The sequence below is a fragment of the Gorilla gorilla genome, chromosome 6 (genome assembly GCF_029281585.2).
Source record: "Gorilla gorilla gorilla isolate KB3781 chromosome 6, NHGRI_mGorGor1-v2.1_pri, whole genome shotgun sequence".
Taxonomy (NCBI): domain Eukaryota; kingdom Metazoa; phylum Chordata; class Mammalia; order Primates; family Hominidae; genus Gorilla; species Gorilla gorilla.
This window is the reverse complement of record NC_073230.2, coordinates 35,920,611-35,936,988: the sequence shown is the minus strand read 5'-3', so window position 1 is coordinate 35,936,988 and position 16,378 is coordinate 35,920,611. Positions and strand designations below refer to the sequence as shown.

The following is a 16,378-nucleotide window of genomic DNA, read 5'->3' as shown; positions in this document are numbered from 1 at the left end:
CCCCACAAACACTAATGTTTTTGACAATATTCTTTGGGAAAAAATATATATACTTTCACTTTTCTGAAGCACAAAGTGAAAAGACTTGCCTGAGATAACATTGTCAGTCAGATATTTTAAAGCAATATAAAGGAAATTTTAAAATGTAAACCTATTCAAACCACTATTTCTCACAATTATCCAACTTTCACAGAGCGATGCATTTTCACTCTCCATTTGGCCACCCATGAATACAGTGATTACCATAATTTTATAGCTTTCCTGTATTAAGCATATTGTTCAAAATCCTTTACTGTCTTATATTTAGAAGAAGAAAGAAGACACAAATATCTTTGGGATCTTTCTGCTTGCCCTTGTCTGGGGAGTGCCGAGCAATTAAAATAACTTCTCACATTTCACTGTTCATTTGATTTTGCCATCACTGATTGTAGAGCATCTCTCTTCCCCACTATGAATACTGAGAAGGTGCTACTAAGTCTCAAAATAAGAGGTGACTTTAAAGCTGAGAAAATGATTTTGATCCAAGTCAAAATAAACAACAGAGTTGTCGGGCTATCCATTAATTAACTACATCTTAGTTTTCTAGTAAATTCATTTAAATGCTTTCCTGGAACTTCTCTGTCTCTGTAGCTTTCATCTGTCTGACCATTGCCAGATCATTTAATTGCTCCATGCCTAAGGTCCATACCTTAATAAGAGGGGCATAAAGACCAAACTTCAGCAACCGCATTCCTCATCATATTGGCTATGGGGCCTGGTAGATATTTTCAAATTATGGAGAGATGTCTGTATATTTGTGTGTTGTTTGGAGGGTTTTTTTGGGAAAGTGTTACCGAAACTTCACTCTAATATTAAATATTATCTATTTATAAAATTATAAAATATAAAGTACTATTTTATTTGCCTAAGGTGAGTCTTTCTTGGATGCCACTTAAGAGTTTTAGTTGCTACTGTAGAATGTTATTCTTACCAGGTAACATTAGATGATGTGACAGTAAAATGAGAAAGTTTCATATACGCACATTTATGGCCTACATCTGAAAGTGGTCGTTAATGATAACTATTAGATTAATGTCCAAGCAACAGAAATAAGATGATCAAGACTGGAAGTGCTACTGCTGAAAGTTTAAAGAGATTCATTAATAAGCCAAAGTAGGGAAGAGATTGACCAAGCCCAGACACTTAAGTATGAGGAAAAAGTATTTTTCTACCGTAATCCCAACTCCATCCCAAGCCCTGACCTACCAAAGTACTGACATTCCCCAGAAATTCAGGCCCATAATGCTAATACTTTGGCAATTCTGTCCGATATCAACATGGTTTGCCTTATCTTAATTAATGGCTGCATTTGCATATGAGCTGCAGCAAATACCTTAGAATTACAGGATGATGCTGGTGCTTGAAGACAACGAAAGGCTCAGCCACATAGATTCTACTGTCTTAATTGAGTCTTCATGATGTGGATGATATGTTTAGAGGAATATGAGCAATCTAATCTGTTAGCCACTGAGATATGTCAGTATAAGAAATCATGCCTCAGAAGACACAAGTTGAGAAATACAGTCTGTCCTCAAATCACTTAGAGTTTAGTCATTGATAGGTTCTACTGGGTTACAATTGTTATGTTACTATTTTATTTTACCACATAAGTGAGTCTGTATCAATGTATTACATGCCAAAGATCCCATGGACCAAATATGTTTTAGCAACGTAATACTGGAATAAAAGTCTTCAAGTGGAATGGCAGTTGCTAAAATAAGTTTTCAGTGATTAATGAGGTCTGAAGTGAGTGGGTGTGTATTTGTAAGTGTGTGAACTTCAACTGCTTTATTCTGATGCCCTGCAGTTCCCACATTTAGCCCTCTGCAAACAGCATTCTCTTGCTAATTCCTTTCTGTGTAGGTGTTTGCAATAGTTTTTCTAAATGGTACCTCTCTACCATGTAGGCTTTATTACTTTTATCAACGAGTATGATCTCGTCTAGTGTATTAGTCAAGAGCCATGGTTTATTTTTATGGTCTATTATTATGGTTCTTTTCTAGCACATATTGTAATAATTATTCTCTCAAACAGACTCTTATTAAATAAAGCCCTGCATAGATTCTTTAACCATTCATCAGGTGGGGGCAAATTACTCAGACAGGATTTGAACGAGGCTGTTCTCCCTGAGTCCTCATCCTCTCATTTCCCATTCAGTTGTTTTACTGGCTTGGATTTTTTAATGAACCAAGTTTTGCTTGGCAACTGCCATACCCTAGGCTCCACTGCATAGAGCTTACATAGTAGGCGTTCGATAAATATTTGTGGAATGGATAATGATCCTGAATCATCACAATACACTGCCCCAAACAGCTTGCCCATTCTCTACTCCTGAGGCAGTGGTTTTCAATGTTTGCCCTGAATCAAATTATTGGTGAGGTAAGTAGTTTTGGGGATCACTCAGTCTACCTGTTGACAGTTATGGCCAGAGAAGAAATCTCTCCAGATTTCATGGAAAAAAGTCAAAGGTGCTTTCAGTAGAAACAATGAGTGAATCTAATTTTATTCAATCTCACAAGTAAATGTATTAATTCATTATAAATTGTCTGTTAATGTTGCCATGGACATTGGCATCATTAAAGTCCAGTCTATTAACCACATGTGGGCTGAGTATGACCCCCATGAAGCAACCTTTGAAGGACACTGAGTAGTCCGATACCTTTGGTTAGACACTGTCATAATTGTGGCAGATGCTGCCTCATCATTTAATATTTTCTAAACGGTACTCATTTTTGTTCCTCTTTTCCAAAATTCAGAATCAACAGTCAACTAGAAAAAAATGCCTCCTGATTTTAATTTCCTTCAAATTTGAGGAAGATAACAAAAAAACTCTGATAACAAATCCTAATAGCACATAAAGTGAGTTGAGGTTTTTCATGGTTGACAAAGAGATGACAAGCTTGATTTACAATTCAAACCCTCGACTGCCACTGGATTCCTCTGGCCTCGCAATGAGCAAGAATCACTTTCATTGTTCAGTGTTTGACCCCACAAATTCCTGGTCTAAAATGGGAAATCGTCCACAATGTCTCATGCAATCCATTCAAATGCTTTGCCAGCCATTTAGGGATATACTTGGAAATACCATTTCATGGAAGGCAAACACTGCAAAAAGCAAATGATACTGAAACATGGACAGCCTACACAATATACTGTAAATACCTATTGTAAACTTAAGGGTAACAACTAAGCCCAGAGGGGGGAAAAATTGACATCACCTGGTTTGCTGTAATCAGCCAAGAGTGATGCTTGCCCATGTAAATTGTAGAAAGCCATTACTAATCCCTAGTTAACATCAAACTCTAATCTTAGTGGGATGGCACAAGTTTCCTCCATTCACAGCAGATGGACTCACACAGTGATATGGAATTTGCAATAATAAATAGTAAGACACTAAAAGGGCTGTTCTAATCTGAAAGCCTGGCATGTACTCTTATAAATACCAAAAGTTATGGGAACTTCAAACCTACAAACTGAAATCGTGAGCATCAGTGAGCACTAACAATATGGCTGTGTCCCCGTCACCTCTGATATTGTTAACCTGGAAATGAATGCATTATAAATCTGAAAGGGGGGCTTGAATTTTAATCATGATATTGACAACATTTATCAGCATTTATCACTCTACTGTGAGTGTGGGAAGAGCCTTCTTGGCAGGACTCACACGAAACAGATCTTCCTGCCTTGTTGAGCTTATGAGACCTCAAAAGGTTTCTAGAGGAGGAAACTGGACCTTCCTGAAATACCAAAAACAGCTGGAAAACAGGAGCACCTTGAGTCAGTCACACTGTGTGACACTCCACATCAATCCTGCTTTCTGCCTAGGAACAAATGTTGTTTATTAATTAAATTAGTTAAGGCCATGGCCAATTTGCACTTCGTGTTTCTGAAACAAAGCAAATATTTATCTCAATACATCTGTCAGAAGGGCAAGGGGACACACACAATAATAACCCAACACACATTCACCAAAAACACACTCTCGATTTATTTTCTTCAAAGATGCCTGGTTCTACTTTCAAAGCAAGGATGCAGGTAGGTTATCCCCACATGTGGCTAGCTGTTGGGAAGGAATTGCATATGCAATTTGGAGCTAAGAATTTCTTTCTTTGGGAGGGATATTGCATCTTTCATTATCTTATTTGCTCATCTGCAAAACAGTGCCATTGTAGTAAAACACTGTAGAACAGGACCATTCAAAGAGGTATTATGTGAAAACATAACTATTGGAAGCTAACTGTAAATTAAGAGAAAAGTAAGCCCTCTGGATTTCAAATATATCTTTATTTTTCAAACCTGAATATTGTAACTTTCAACAGAAAAATAAACACCTTGAATTTCAGTCCAAGAAAATCAATTACTTTGTGTTTGTCTTTGTATCTTTCTGTGTGTCTGTGTGTGTCTTTCTCTCTTTCTGTGGGCATCTTCCCTCTGTCTCTTTGCATGTCTATTTCTCCATGTGTGCCTTTCTCTCCTCTCTTTGTGTGTTTGTCTCCTATGTCTGTCTGTCTGTCTCACACAGACACACGCATATACTCATTTTATCAGTAGTGTTCTTACCAGCGTTACTGGTAAAAGGATCTCGTGGTCTTGTTTCCTGTTGCAGTGTTATTCTTGAAGCGGGCTGCAGTCAGAATCTGAATTTCATTGGGCTATTATTATTTGCAGCTGTGTGACCTTTTTAACCCTGCTTTAAAAGTGACATTTCAGCCCTCAAGCTTGAAACGCCTGAATGCTACAAGGTTTTCAAACCAGAGATTTACACAGGGAACAAGACCAAGACTGGGGCTGTACCTTATAAGTGAACATTTCACCAGAACTTGGCGTGAAGAGGGTGTGTTCCTGGGCAGTTTAGAGCCAGTAGTCTCCCCCGGAAGGCCTGAACTTGACACATAACACTGCAGTTAAAGATTACTATTCTGTTCAAACCAGAAGAATATCCCTGTTCTTCAAAGATATTTGCCATCCCCTGGTATCCCAAAAGCTCAGAATCCTACAACCTGAATCACAGCCCCCTTTGGGATTGCGTCACACTTTATATTATGCTTAGAGGCTGTCAGAAGTTCCCTTCCAATGAGGCCCACTGCTCCCAGGAGGAAGGATTTCCAAACAGCTTTTGTCTCTGGAAACTAACCCGGGTCTTACTTCCCAGAGGGGGCCGTAACAGGAGAGAGTGCTGGGGGCTCACGTCCTCTCACGTACTTCTGCAGAGGTTTGTGGTTTTATTTATGTGGCGTTTATGCTGTGTATAGAAAAACATTCCAGTGGGATTGGGTTTTCATATGTTAGATTCCTCTTTCTTTCTTTTTTTTAAATTTTCCATATGTTTCTTTAGATAGGAGGTCTTTTTTCAAAGTTACTGGCTAATTCTGATTTTTGTTTCACATAATCCTGTCTTATAGCTTTCCTCTCTATGGGTTCAATAGTTCAGAACATACTTGGTAATAAGCACTTGTGTGAAGCATGAGAGGTGCAATATTGAGTAAGTCGCTGAATGTGTATGAACTGCATTTAGGTCCTTGTCCCCTTGTTACCATCCAGTACAACATACTTTCTTGCAGAAGACATCACATCTCTAAAACAAAAGTTTATTTGACATGTGTGTGGTCAACAAAACACAAGTGTAGAGATTCTTAGGTTTTGAAGGAAATATTGAATGTAACCAAATAATTTAGCTTGTTTCTAATGGGACTAAACATAACCTCAGAAAACATGCTGACTGGTGGCAAACTCTCTTCCTTTTTACCTGCTCTCGCTGTGCACAAAAAGGAAAGAAAACAAAAAAGAAAAATTGGAACAAAACATAGTCAAAGTTTAGGTCGACCCTGTCATCTCTATTTTTCCAGAAAAGAAAGTATTTCATTGTAATTTAAAATAACTGCCCCCATGAACTCCTGAGAGAAAAGACTATGATAGCAAAGAAATTCAGTGCAAAACTGGATCTATTCTTCATACTGGTGGAAAGCAGCTTGCCTTTTGGAAAATCTAAGAAAAAGTTCAGCAGTATAGTTTTCTCTTCTCCCTTTGTGCCCTACTACAGTAAAATTTGCCTCTTTAGAATTGGAACATGTTCCCAAATGGTACTACTCTGCCTCTAGATAGAAACTTTTTAATGCAGTTTGAGTGCATTTGATTTTTAAACAATTTTCATGTAAAATAAATATCTTTAAATATTCTTAAGAGTCACAACTTTTTAGTCTAGTCTTAGTTTTCTTTTCACACATGCAGATGATTTTTATTGGATAATGTGGGGGGGGGGTTTGGATTTTTATTCTAGATAAGTATCTATACCTTCAGCAACAATATACATTTGGTCCATCCAATGTACGGGCTGAAGTCATACTCAAAACATCTGAAAATTTGTCTTTTTCTGCATGAATGTGAGCTACCACATGTGAGACTGCATCAAACCCAGTGATGCCCAAGCCAGACCACTCTGCTTTCGGCGAAACCAGGAAGAGACTATTTCATCTTACTATTAACTCTTATGATTACCACTACTGACTTCCTCTTGAAAGACATTTGAGAATGATGGTATCATACTGGGTGCTTTTTTCCCATGACCCCAGCAGAAAGCTGGGGCATTCCCAGGTTGTATTCTGAAGTAGCCAGCAGTTGTGTTCTGAGCCTGAGACAGCTCACGATGTCCGTTGAACACAGGGTAAAAATATACCGAAGCCTTGATTCAGATTCCTCACACATTCTGCTTCAAATGTCAAGTGTGTGAACATTTGACAGTACTAGGAGGTCACTTAAAGGCCATGTTAAGGCAAAAATCTTATGCCATCTGAAGATTCTCTCATCATTCGAACAAGGTTCTCTTTCTAAATGTTAGCAAAAGGCACATTTCATCTGCCTGCCTGGAAAAGGCATCATTTCCTTGGGTGGCCCAGTAAGGGGATTTCGAAATATGTGAAACCAATTATTGGCTGCTATTATTAGAAGGGGGTCACCCTGGCATTTAGTGGGAAGGGGCCCGGGATATAGGATATTCTGCAACGCACAGAATGACTGGTTCTGTGCAACACTGGAGTCTCCTGATCTGATAGCCAATAGTGTGGCTTCTGCAAGAATAATTAGAGTATAAGTACCCACAACTGCCTCGCCCATGCCACCCAGTTTAGGGTAAAAGGCAGATTAAGAATAAGACAACAGGATGAGTGAGACAATGAAAACAAAGACCACATACAGAAGAGGAGATGAAAGGAAGGGACTAAGTGCGTCCCCACCTCTTTATACTTTTCCAAGAGCTCTGAAAAACTCGGGCAAAGTTAAGCTTATGACAAGGCCAGATTCAATGCCAATTAAAACTTTATGAATATTCAAAAAAGTATGTGAAATTATCATTCCCTGTCAGTGTGAGGGAGGGCTGGGGTCTGTTGCCAACATTTAAGCTAAGCATAAGCATACCCTTGCAGGTTCAGTCCATAGAGGAGAGAGATGACTAAGCTGGTATCAATTAGGGTGGCTTTTTCTAGGTAAATTATCTGGTTTGGCCACCTACAGCTCCCACTGTCCAGATAACTTAACCTTTATCTACAGCAGTGTTGACTCAACAGTAGCAAAAGAAAGAGTTGCCCCAGCATCCAAATATATCTCCTACTCCAATGCCTTACCACTTGTGATAATTGCCTTGTTGATTTTCTATTATTACTGAGAGGACAGCTCCATCATAGAGAACGTGTTTTCCTTTCTTTTTTTTATACTTAAATAGAAAACATCACAAGCTTCTGAATTCTGCTTTAACGTTGCTGGCACCATTAGCCCTCCGCTCACAGAATACTTATTAGGGAAACTTTTGCCTCTTAACCAACTTCTCAGTAAGAAAGCTTAATCAGTCCAAAAGAGCAAAAATACACACACATATACATATTTTTTTCTTTTGGCCTGTTTTCTTATTGAGAAGTTTATATATAATATATATAAATATGTATATATATTCACACACTTTACAGGGATCCTTTCATCCTGATAAACAAGCTCAAGACTCAAAACTCATGCCTAGCTCGTATTGTACCATGAGGAGGATACTGATCTCATAAGGAAGCAACTACAAAACACTTGGCCCACCTTTCTGCACAACGTTCACCAGAGTGAAGGATCATTAAATATGTTTAAAGTGCAGAAATAAGCTGTGTGGGGTTTTGCGGGGTTTCTTTGTTTGTCTGTTTGTTTTGAGACATGGTCTCTCTCTGTCACTCAGGCTGGAGTGATCACAGCTCACTGTGGCCTCAAACTCCAGGGCTCAAGGGACCCTCCCACCTCAGCCTCTCAAATAGTTGGGACACCACAGGTGTGCACCACCACACCCAGCTAATTTTTTACTTTTTGTAGAGATAGGGTCTCCCTGTGTTGCCCAGGCTGGTCTCAAACTCCCGGGCTCGAGCAATCCTGCTGCCTCATCTTCCCAAAGTGCTGGGATTATAGGTGTGAGCCACCATGCCCAGCTAATAAGCTGTGTTTTGGGGGATTCCTAGATTATTTCCATGGACTAGAAAAGTCCTTCATATCTTTCTCAACTTCCTACTAAACAAAGAATCACTCACTAAAGCCTGCAAATCCACTAAAACACTCTGGAAAAAGCACATGGAAGGAAAAGGCCTTTTCCTTGAACCCCACCACCCACGAGAGGTTAACACTGTGCCAGACTCCAATTCATCAAAAGGTCCAAGCCATTAATAAACAAACGCAGGGCCTTCTCTTTTTCTGCCCCAGGGCTCAGGCCCCCAAACAACAGCACCATTTTCGAATCCACACTTCAAATCAGCATGAAAAGGGAAAGAGGATTTCTTTAAGTGCCCCTGTGCTCCCAAACCTAGGAGCCCTTCCTACGCATGAACGTGGTCTCTTTGCTCAGGGGAGTGTAGATCATATGCTGGGAAAAACCCAGAACCTGGATCCTTCTGAAAGGGAAAGAAAAAAGGGGAAGAGGGTGCAGGCAGCACCCAGTGGGGACGTTGGAGAAGGCCTATGAGACATGCCTATTGAAAGGCTGAAGAAAGGGGAAGGGAAAAGGCCAGCCCCCAAATCCACACTGGGAAATTGTGGCTGCCCTTGATGGGGTATTGTTCACAAACTGCTTCAGGGAAAGTGGCCTGTGGACAGTGATTGATTACCCATCACAGTGAACTTGTTCAAATATGATTCAACTTGGGCACACACCAGGGGCAGAATCAGAAACCAAGGACGCAGGTCTCATTCATTCACTTCTTCCCCACATCGTCACTGAGCACCTACCATGCATGAGGCCCCATGCTAGGAGAATGAAAGCTTGGCACAAACAGTTCCTGCCCTCTGGGCAATGATTCTCCAGAAGGAAAGGGAAGTGTACCCAGATGTCTATGGTGGAAAAGCAGAATTTTAATGGCCATAAAGTACTTTTAGTAAAGTGCTTTGAGAGTTCAGAGGCCATGAGAAAGCAAAACTGTTTCATTAACTACATAAAATATCATATCATCTCCTCTTTCACAGCTAAATATTTCTCATAATAGGATGCCAGTTCAAGCTGCACACACATATATAACCCCTGGAGCAATCTTTTAATTCTTTTGGAAGTGGGATTTTGTTTGTTTTTTAAATTTAGGCTTTATTTTGCTTTTAATGCTGAAAAGTAAAACTATATTATTTATGGTAAACCTAATATCGTGATTAGTAAACCAGATTTTATGTTAGAAAAGAAACAATTAAATCTCCTTTGCTCATTAGCTGTGGGATCTTAGGCAAGTTACTTAACTCCTCTGAATATTAATTTTCTCCTGTAAAAAGAGACTATAGGTGATATAGATTTTATCTGACTCAGGGATGTTGGGAGGATCAAGTGGGATATTTGGGAAAGCACTTCATAAACTGCAAAGTGCTGTGCAATGTTGGTTGCTGTTTTTAGAGTACAGTCAACTTGCAGACATGGAGTTGCAGAGGTGGCGCATGGCACAGAGTTATGTATACATTTGGTGGCATATGTCGAGAGATTGAAGATTCCAAAGGATGTTGAAGGTAATGTTCTTTAAAGATATCCTGACTTGATGATTCTCTGACAATCCAGCAACTATCAAGCAAATCCTGATCTGCCAACTTTTTACTTGAAGGCTGCCAAGTAGAATTATTTTGTCTTCTATATGATCTCGAGAAGGACCTCGGAGACAGGTCTGTGTTCCAACTTGGCTCTGCCACGTACCAGCCAACCTATAAGCTTGGGTAGGTTTGGTCTGTTCGTTTGTTTTTCATTCCACTGCGTTGGGCTCCTTTACAACAATGACAATACCTACTTCTCACAGTTGTTATAAAAGTTAAATAACTGCCAGACGAAGACGGGTTTGATAGGTCACTTGACTCTGGGGTGAAGTTTGGCTGTTGGTTGCTGAGCAAGCCAGGGAAGAGGGACTCCTCACCCTGGGCTTGGAGGGGCTGGAGATGGAGCTGCACGTGTCTGTTTTCCTTCCTGAAGACAGCTCCTAGCCATAGAATGCAAGTAAAGTGCTTTGCTGGCAAGGCCACGTCCCCATATGTGCCTGGCTACCCTGTCCCTGCAATCTGAACCCCAGCCAGGCAGGAAGAAAGGAGAGTTCAGAAGACACCTGGATAAGATGAGAAACTCAGCCTTCTTATCAGTAGGTGCTTTAGGCTCACCTGGAGGCATGGGAAATAAGACTGACACAGATTGTGACACCCTCTTTATATCCACTCTCCACTTGAACTATTAAAAAAAAGTCAAATCTTCTTTTCATTATTACGTTTTCCTTAGTACACTACATTTTCTTAATCTTAACACTTATTCTTATTTTCACTCTTCCTTATTTTTTTCTTTTCTTTCTCTCCCTTTATTCCCCAAATATCCCATGTGATATTTAATTTTAAAAATGCTACTTTTTCTAAAAAATAGAGATGGGGTCTCACTATGTTACCCAGAAGGCTCTTGAACTCCTGGACTCAAGCAATCCTCCCACCTCAGCCTCCCAAACTGCTGGGATTATAGGCATGAGCCACCACGCCTGGCCTAAAAAAAAAACACTTCTGAATAATGCATGAAGTGTTAGTTAGCTGTGAAAAAAAGGAAGTCATAATATAATCAATGATCTGGTCATTTCAGCCTCTTGAGAAAATGGAGAGATGCCGTCTCCATAACAGCAACATTTCCTAACTTGGGGCACCAGGGAGTTAAAGATGAATAATCCAATACTTCTGTCCCTAAAATCTGGTCACCTCCCAATGCAGAAAGGTTTATATATGTGGAAAGCCTAACAGATTTTGAATTTTTTAATGCTTGGGAGTAGTCAAAATTTTATTTAATGAAAGCATATCTTTCACATACCATCACATCCTATGTGTCAGGCGTTTTTAATCTCAAAGAAGTGTTTTCCATCAAGGCTGAAAGAAAGCCTTGATTAGGCAGAGCTTTGATTTATCTCCTCCACTAAGTGCCTCTGTAGGAAACACAGCACAGGGTAAAGCCGTTAGAATATGAGTTAGGGTGCCGAAATTCCCAGTTACTTCCAAAGCCCTCAGTGTTCCTATCCCCCTTTTCAATACTGACATCAAAGGATTTCTGGTCTTCTCGAAGTGATAGCATTATTTAAATAGTGACATCAAGTTAATGTTTGGAAGATGCCTCAAGGACCTTAAACGCAGTTCTAAGTAGTAGTATGATCGTTATTTCCTCATCCGTCCTCTACTGTTTCCAAAGAAACAGAAAAAACTACTCACACAAACACACACAAAAATCCTCCGGACACCCCAGTTAACTAGTGCCTCCTTTCTTCGCAAACCACCAATCAGCCAGTCATCGGGCAAACAGCTCAAGCACCAGGCAAGGAAAACATGTTATTTTTCTGGGCAAGCCTTAACTTCACTGCCTACAAAACACAGCCCCACGGGGCACATCCCACACATGGGGAGAGCAAGACTCCCATCTCGCATTTGAAACCAATAGTTACCAGTCAACACCCGCGGAAACTGAGGTCAGGATTCCCCAGCACGCACCCTGAAGTCCAAACTCACTTATTCTCCAGATTTCCTACGCAGACCAGTCCTGACATCCCAAGCCATTCCTGAAATCCCTCTCCTACTAGTAATACTCAAAGAAAGTTCCAAAAAGAGTAGCTTAAGAGAAAACTTCCCCTCTCCACACAGCCTCATTCCCCAGCTGCCCAACACCCAGCAGACTTCTCAGAGGGAGAGAATTTGCTCGGTATCAGCACTGGATGCCCTCTGAAACAGGAGAGTCAGTGGAGTAAGGTAAGAAAAGAAAGCAAAATCAAACAACAAAACCAGGCTTCAGATAGTCTGTTAAAAAATGAGGCTGTCAGGAGCCAAATTCCACAGTGCACAAAAGCCACTTAAAGGCACACCCTAAAACACTCGCTAGAAATCTTCAAAGTACAAGGGAGGCTCCCTGCCACGGGCCAGGGTCATGGACCCAAAGGTGACAATGAGACACTCCCAAGAACATCTGGCCAAATAAGCCGGGCACTGGGCCCTTCCAGACATGGGACAGCAGCCTATGTCTGCTCTCATCCACTGACCTCAGATCCCTGCCCGGGCTTGGCTGCTTCCAGCCTCATTCAGCCGAGCACAGTGCAGGGTCAGCGTTCTTAAGGCATCTGGGAAAGCCACTGTCTTCCTCATCTTCCCCATCTTCTGTCAGAAGACTCAGTCTTCCAGTGAAAGTCTCCCAAGGACCTACCAGGGCCAGGCACTGTGTCAGATATGGGGCAGAAAACACTGAATGAGAAGGATGAGGCCTCTGTTCTCACAGAGCTTACCTTACAAGGCAAAGAAACAAAAAGCAAAACAAGCAAAAAACACAAGCACAGAAATCAAAAAAGTGACCAAGGAAACTAACAGCACATTTTGGAGAGTTCACTGAAAGAGATAAAGAGGGTGATGTGATAAAGAGAGAAAGGTGCACAAGGAAGCTTTTTATTTTTTTTCTCAGAGATGGGATCTTGCTCTGTTGCCCAGGCTGGAATGCAATGGTGCCTTCACAGCCCACTACACCCTTGATCCCCCAGGCTTAAATGATCTTCTCACCTCAGCCGCCCAAGTAGCTGGGACCATAGGTATGCACCACTGCACCTGGCTAATTTTTTATTTTTTGTAGAGATGGGGTCCCACTATGTTGCCCAGGCTGGTCTTGAACTCCTGGCCTCAAGCAAACCTCCCACACCCAGCCTGGGGAAGTTTTCTGAAGGAGGAGGTAATGCTTACCTCTCTGGACAGGTGACATTTAGTTTGAGGCTTGACAAATGCATATGAGCTGTTTGAAGACTAAGCAGGGGAGGGTGGTCCAGGCAGAAAGGACAGCAAAAGCAAAGAGCTTGGCATGTCTGAGGGACTGAAAGAAGGCTGGCAAGGCTGCAGCATGGTCCACAAGAAAGAGAGAGGCCCCAGGTAAGAGAAAAAAGCAGGCAAGCCTCAAATCAACCAGGGCTAAGATTGATTCTCAGAGCACAGAGAAGCACTGAGGAATTCCAGGCTGCAGAGAGAGACCTTGGAGGGAAGTACCTGTTCCTCCATCCCCAAGTGAAACGTGAGGGTCCTAGTAATTCACTCTGGGGATCCTGGGAGGGTTAAAGTCATCTCAGGACCAAGATAGAGACTGATACAGAACAGATGCTCACCTTCTCATACAATAAAACACACAGCCTATCCCATGCATAAATAAATATTTAGACTTCCCCGCAAAGTAAGAATGTTGTCCTAGCGGTGAGGGGTAGAAAGAACACAGCCCCTGTGACATAGCCACCTCCGGCCAGCACTGTAGTTGCAGCTTGAGGTCAAATCACACCTGTGTAACCTTGGAGTGGTAACTTAACTTATCCACGCATATTTCCTCATCTATAAATAGAGATAATACCTATGTCATAGATTTTTTTGAGGATTAAATGAGCATATACACAAATACACATATACATATAGTGCAGAGAATAATTTCTAGTATATAGTAAATATACAATATACATTAGCTATAATTATAATAATAAAACTACTTTTCTCCTATCAGAAGACACTTATTCACCTTGAAAACAAGATGTGGAAGCCTTTTCAATCCCATATAACCAAACCTAAGACAATCTCATTACTATGTTTTTTTTTTTTTTTGCTTTGACTATAAGATGACGTATTTTGGGTTTAGTGGCTAGAGATTGTTTTTGTTGGGATGGAAAGCATGTCAAATAAAATTTTTCTCTCTCCATAGGTTAGATTTGTTTTGGTTTTGGTTTGCTTTACAGAACTGAGTAATTATTTTAAATGTAAAGAATTGGTTTATCCATTGAAGGTTGGTCAAAAACTTTAATAATTGACAAATTGTGTTTTATCTTATTGTGATTTTATATGTAAGAAATGCCAAACATTAACAGATTAATAGTGGCTACAGTGGGACAATGAGATAATGCATTTTTTGTATCTATATTTTATATTTTTTCTATTATGAACATTGATTGGCTCTGTTCAAGATAAATTAAAAACTCAATGTAAGATAAAACAAGTATATCTGGAAGTGTGTGATGATAGCAAGGATACCAGGAGAGTCTACAGGGCCTGCCTCACTCTGCAGATGATCATTTGTTTTATCTTGGACAAATGTCTAAGGTTCTTTTAGTTTTAATTTTATTATTTATAAAATGGACAAAACAATTCTTTTTCACACAGCGTTGTGATAAAGATTAAATGCAGCATGTAGTGAATGCCCAATAAGCCCCAGCTCTGTAGTACTGTGTAGTGTTTTAGAGTATATGGGTTCACACAAAAGACCCCAAATAGCCAAATTATACTGAGCTATAGTAACCGAAAGAGCATGGTTTTGGCATAAAAGCAGACACAGAGACCAATGGAACAGAAGAGAGAACCCAGAAATGAATCCACACATGTACGGTGAACTCATTTTCAATAAAGGGGCCAAGAAGATACACTGGAGGAAAAACAGTGTCTTCAATAAAGGGCGCTGGGAACGTTGGAAATCCATACACAGAAGAATGAAACTAGACCCCCATCTCTCATCATATGTAAAAATCAAATCAAAATGGATTAAAGATTTAAATCTAAGACCTCAAACTATGAAAGTACTACAAGAAAACACTGGAAAAACTCTCCAGGACATTGGTCTGGACAAAGATTTGAGTAATACCCACATGCACAGGCAACCAAAGCAAAAATGGACCAATGGGATTATATCAAGTTTAAAAGCTTCTGCACAGCAAAGGAAACAATCAGCAAAGTGAAAAGACAATCCAAGGATAGGAGAAAATACCTGCAAACTACCCATCTGACGAGGGATTAATAACCAGAATATAGAAGGTACTCAAGCAACTCTAGAACAAAATCTAATAATCCAATAAAAACTTGGGCAAAAAATTTGAAGAGACATTTCTCAAAAGAAGACATACAAATAGCAAACCGACATATGAAAGGGTGTGCAACATCATTTATCATCAGAGAAATGCAAATCAAAACTACAATGAGATATTATCTTGCCCCAGTTAAAATGGCTTATATCCAAAAGACAGGCAATAACAAATGCTGGCGAGGATGTGGAGTAAAGGGAACCCTCATACACTGTTGGTGGGAATGTAAATTAGTACAATCACTGTGGACAACCACTTGGAGGCTTCTCAAAAAGCTAAAAAATAGAGCTACCATATGATCCAGCAATCCCACTGCTGAGTATGTACCCAAACGAAAAGAAATCAATATATTGAAGAGATATCCACATTCTTGTGTTTGTTGTAGCACTGTTCACAATTAGCCAAGATTTGGAAGAAAGCTAAGTGTCCATCAACAGATGAATGGACAAAGAAAATGTTGTATTTATACACAATGGAGTACTATTCAGCCATAAAAAAGAATGAGATTCAGTCATTTGCAACAATATGGATGAAACTGGAGGTCACTATGTTAAGTAAAATAAGCCAGGCACGGAAAGACAAACATCGCATGTTCTCTCTTCTTCATGGGATCTAAAAATCAAAACAATTAAACCCATGGAGATAGAGGGTAGAAGGATGGTTGCCAGAGGCTGGGAAAGGTGGTGGAGAAGTCAGGGGGAGATGGGGATGGTTAATGGTACAAAAAAATAGTTAGAATGAATGAATAAAGCCTAATATTTGGTAGCACAACAGGGTAACTACAGTCAATAATAACTTAATTGTACATTTTAAAATTACTAAAAGAGTATTGGATTATTTGTAACACAAAAGATAAATGCTGAGGGGATGGATACCCCATCTTCAATGATGTGATGATTATTACACATTGCATGCCTGTATCAAAATATCTCATGTACCCCATAAGTATATATACTTACTATGTACTCACAAAAATTTTAAATTTAATAAATAAATAA

General features: G+C 40.0%; 1 protein-coding gene across 5 annotated transcripts in view; it reads right to left on the bottom strand.

The window, feature by feature from the left end:
- CREB5 (cAMP responsive element binding protein 5) overlaps window positions 1–16,378 on the bottom strand; it is a 415,936-nt gene that overhangs the window by 339,070 nt on the left and 60,488 nt on the right. For 2 of the 5 annotated variants that reach the window (XM_063708434.1, XM_063708433.1), the window contains exon 2: window positions 11,348–11,459. The exons of the other annotated variants lie outside the window; for them this stretch is intronic. In XM_063708434.1, coding sequence (XP_063564504.1) covers window positions 11,348–11,350 — 3 coding nt within the window. In that variant the 5' untranslated portion in view covers window positions 11,351–11,459. The remainder of the gene's footprint in view (window positions 1–11,347; window positions 11,460–16,378) is intronic. 5 annotated transcript variants of the gene reach the window in all.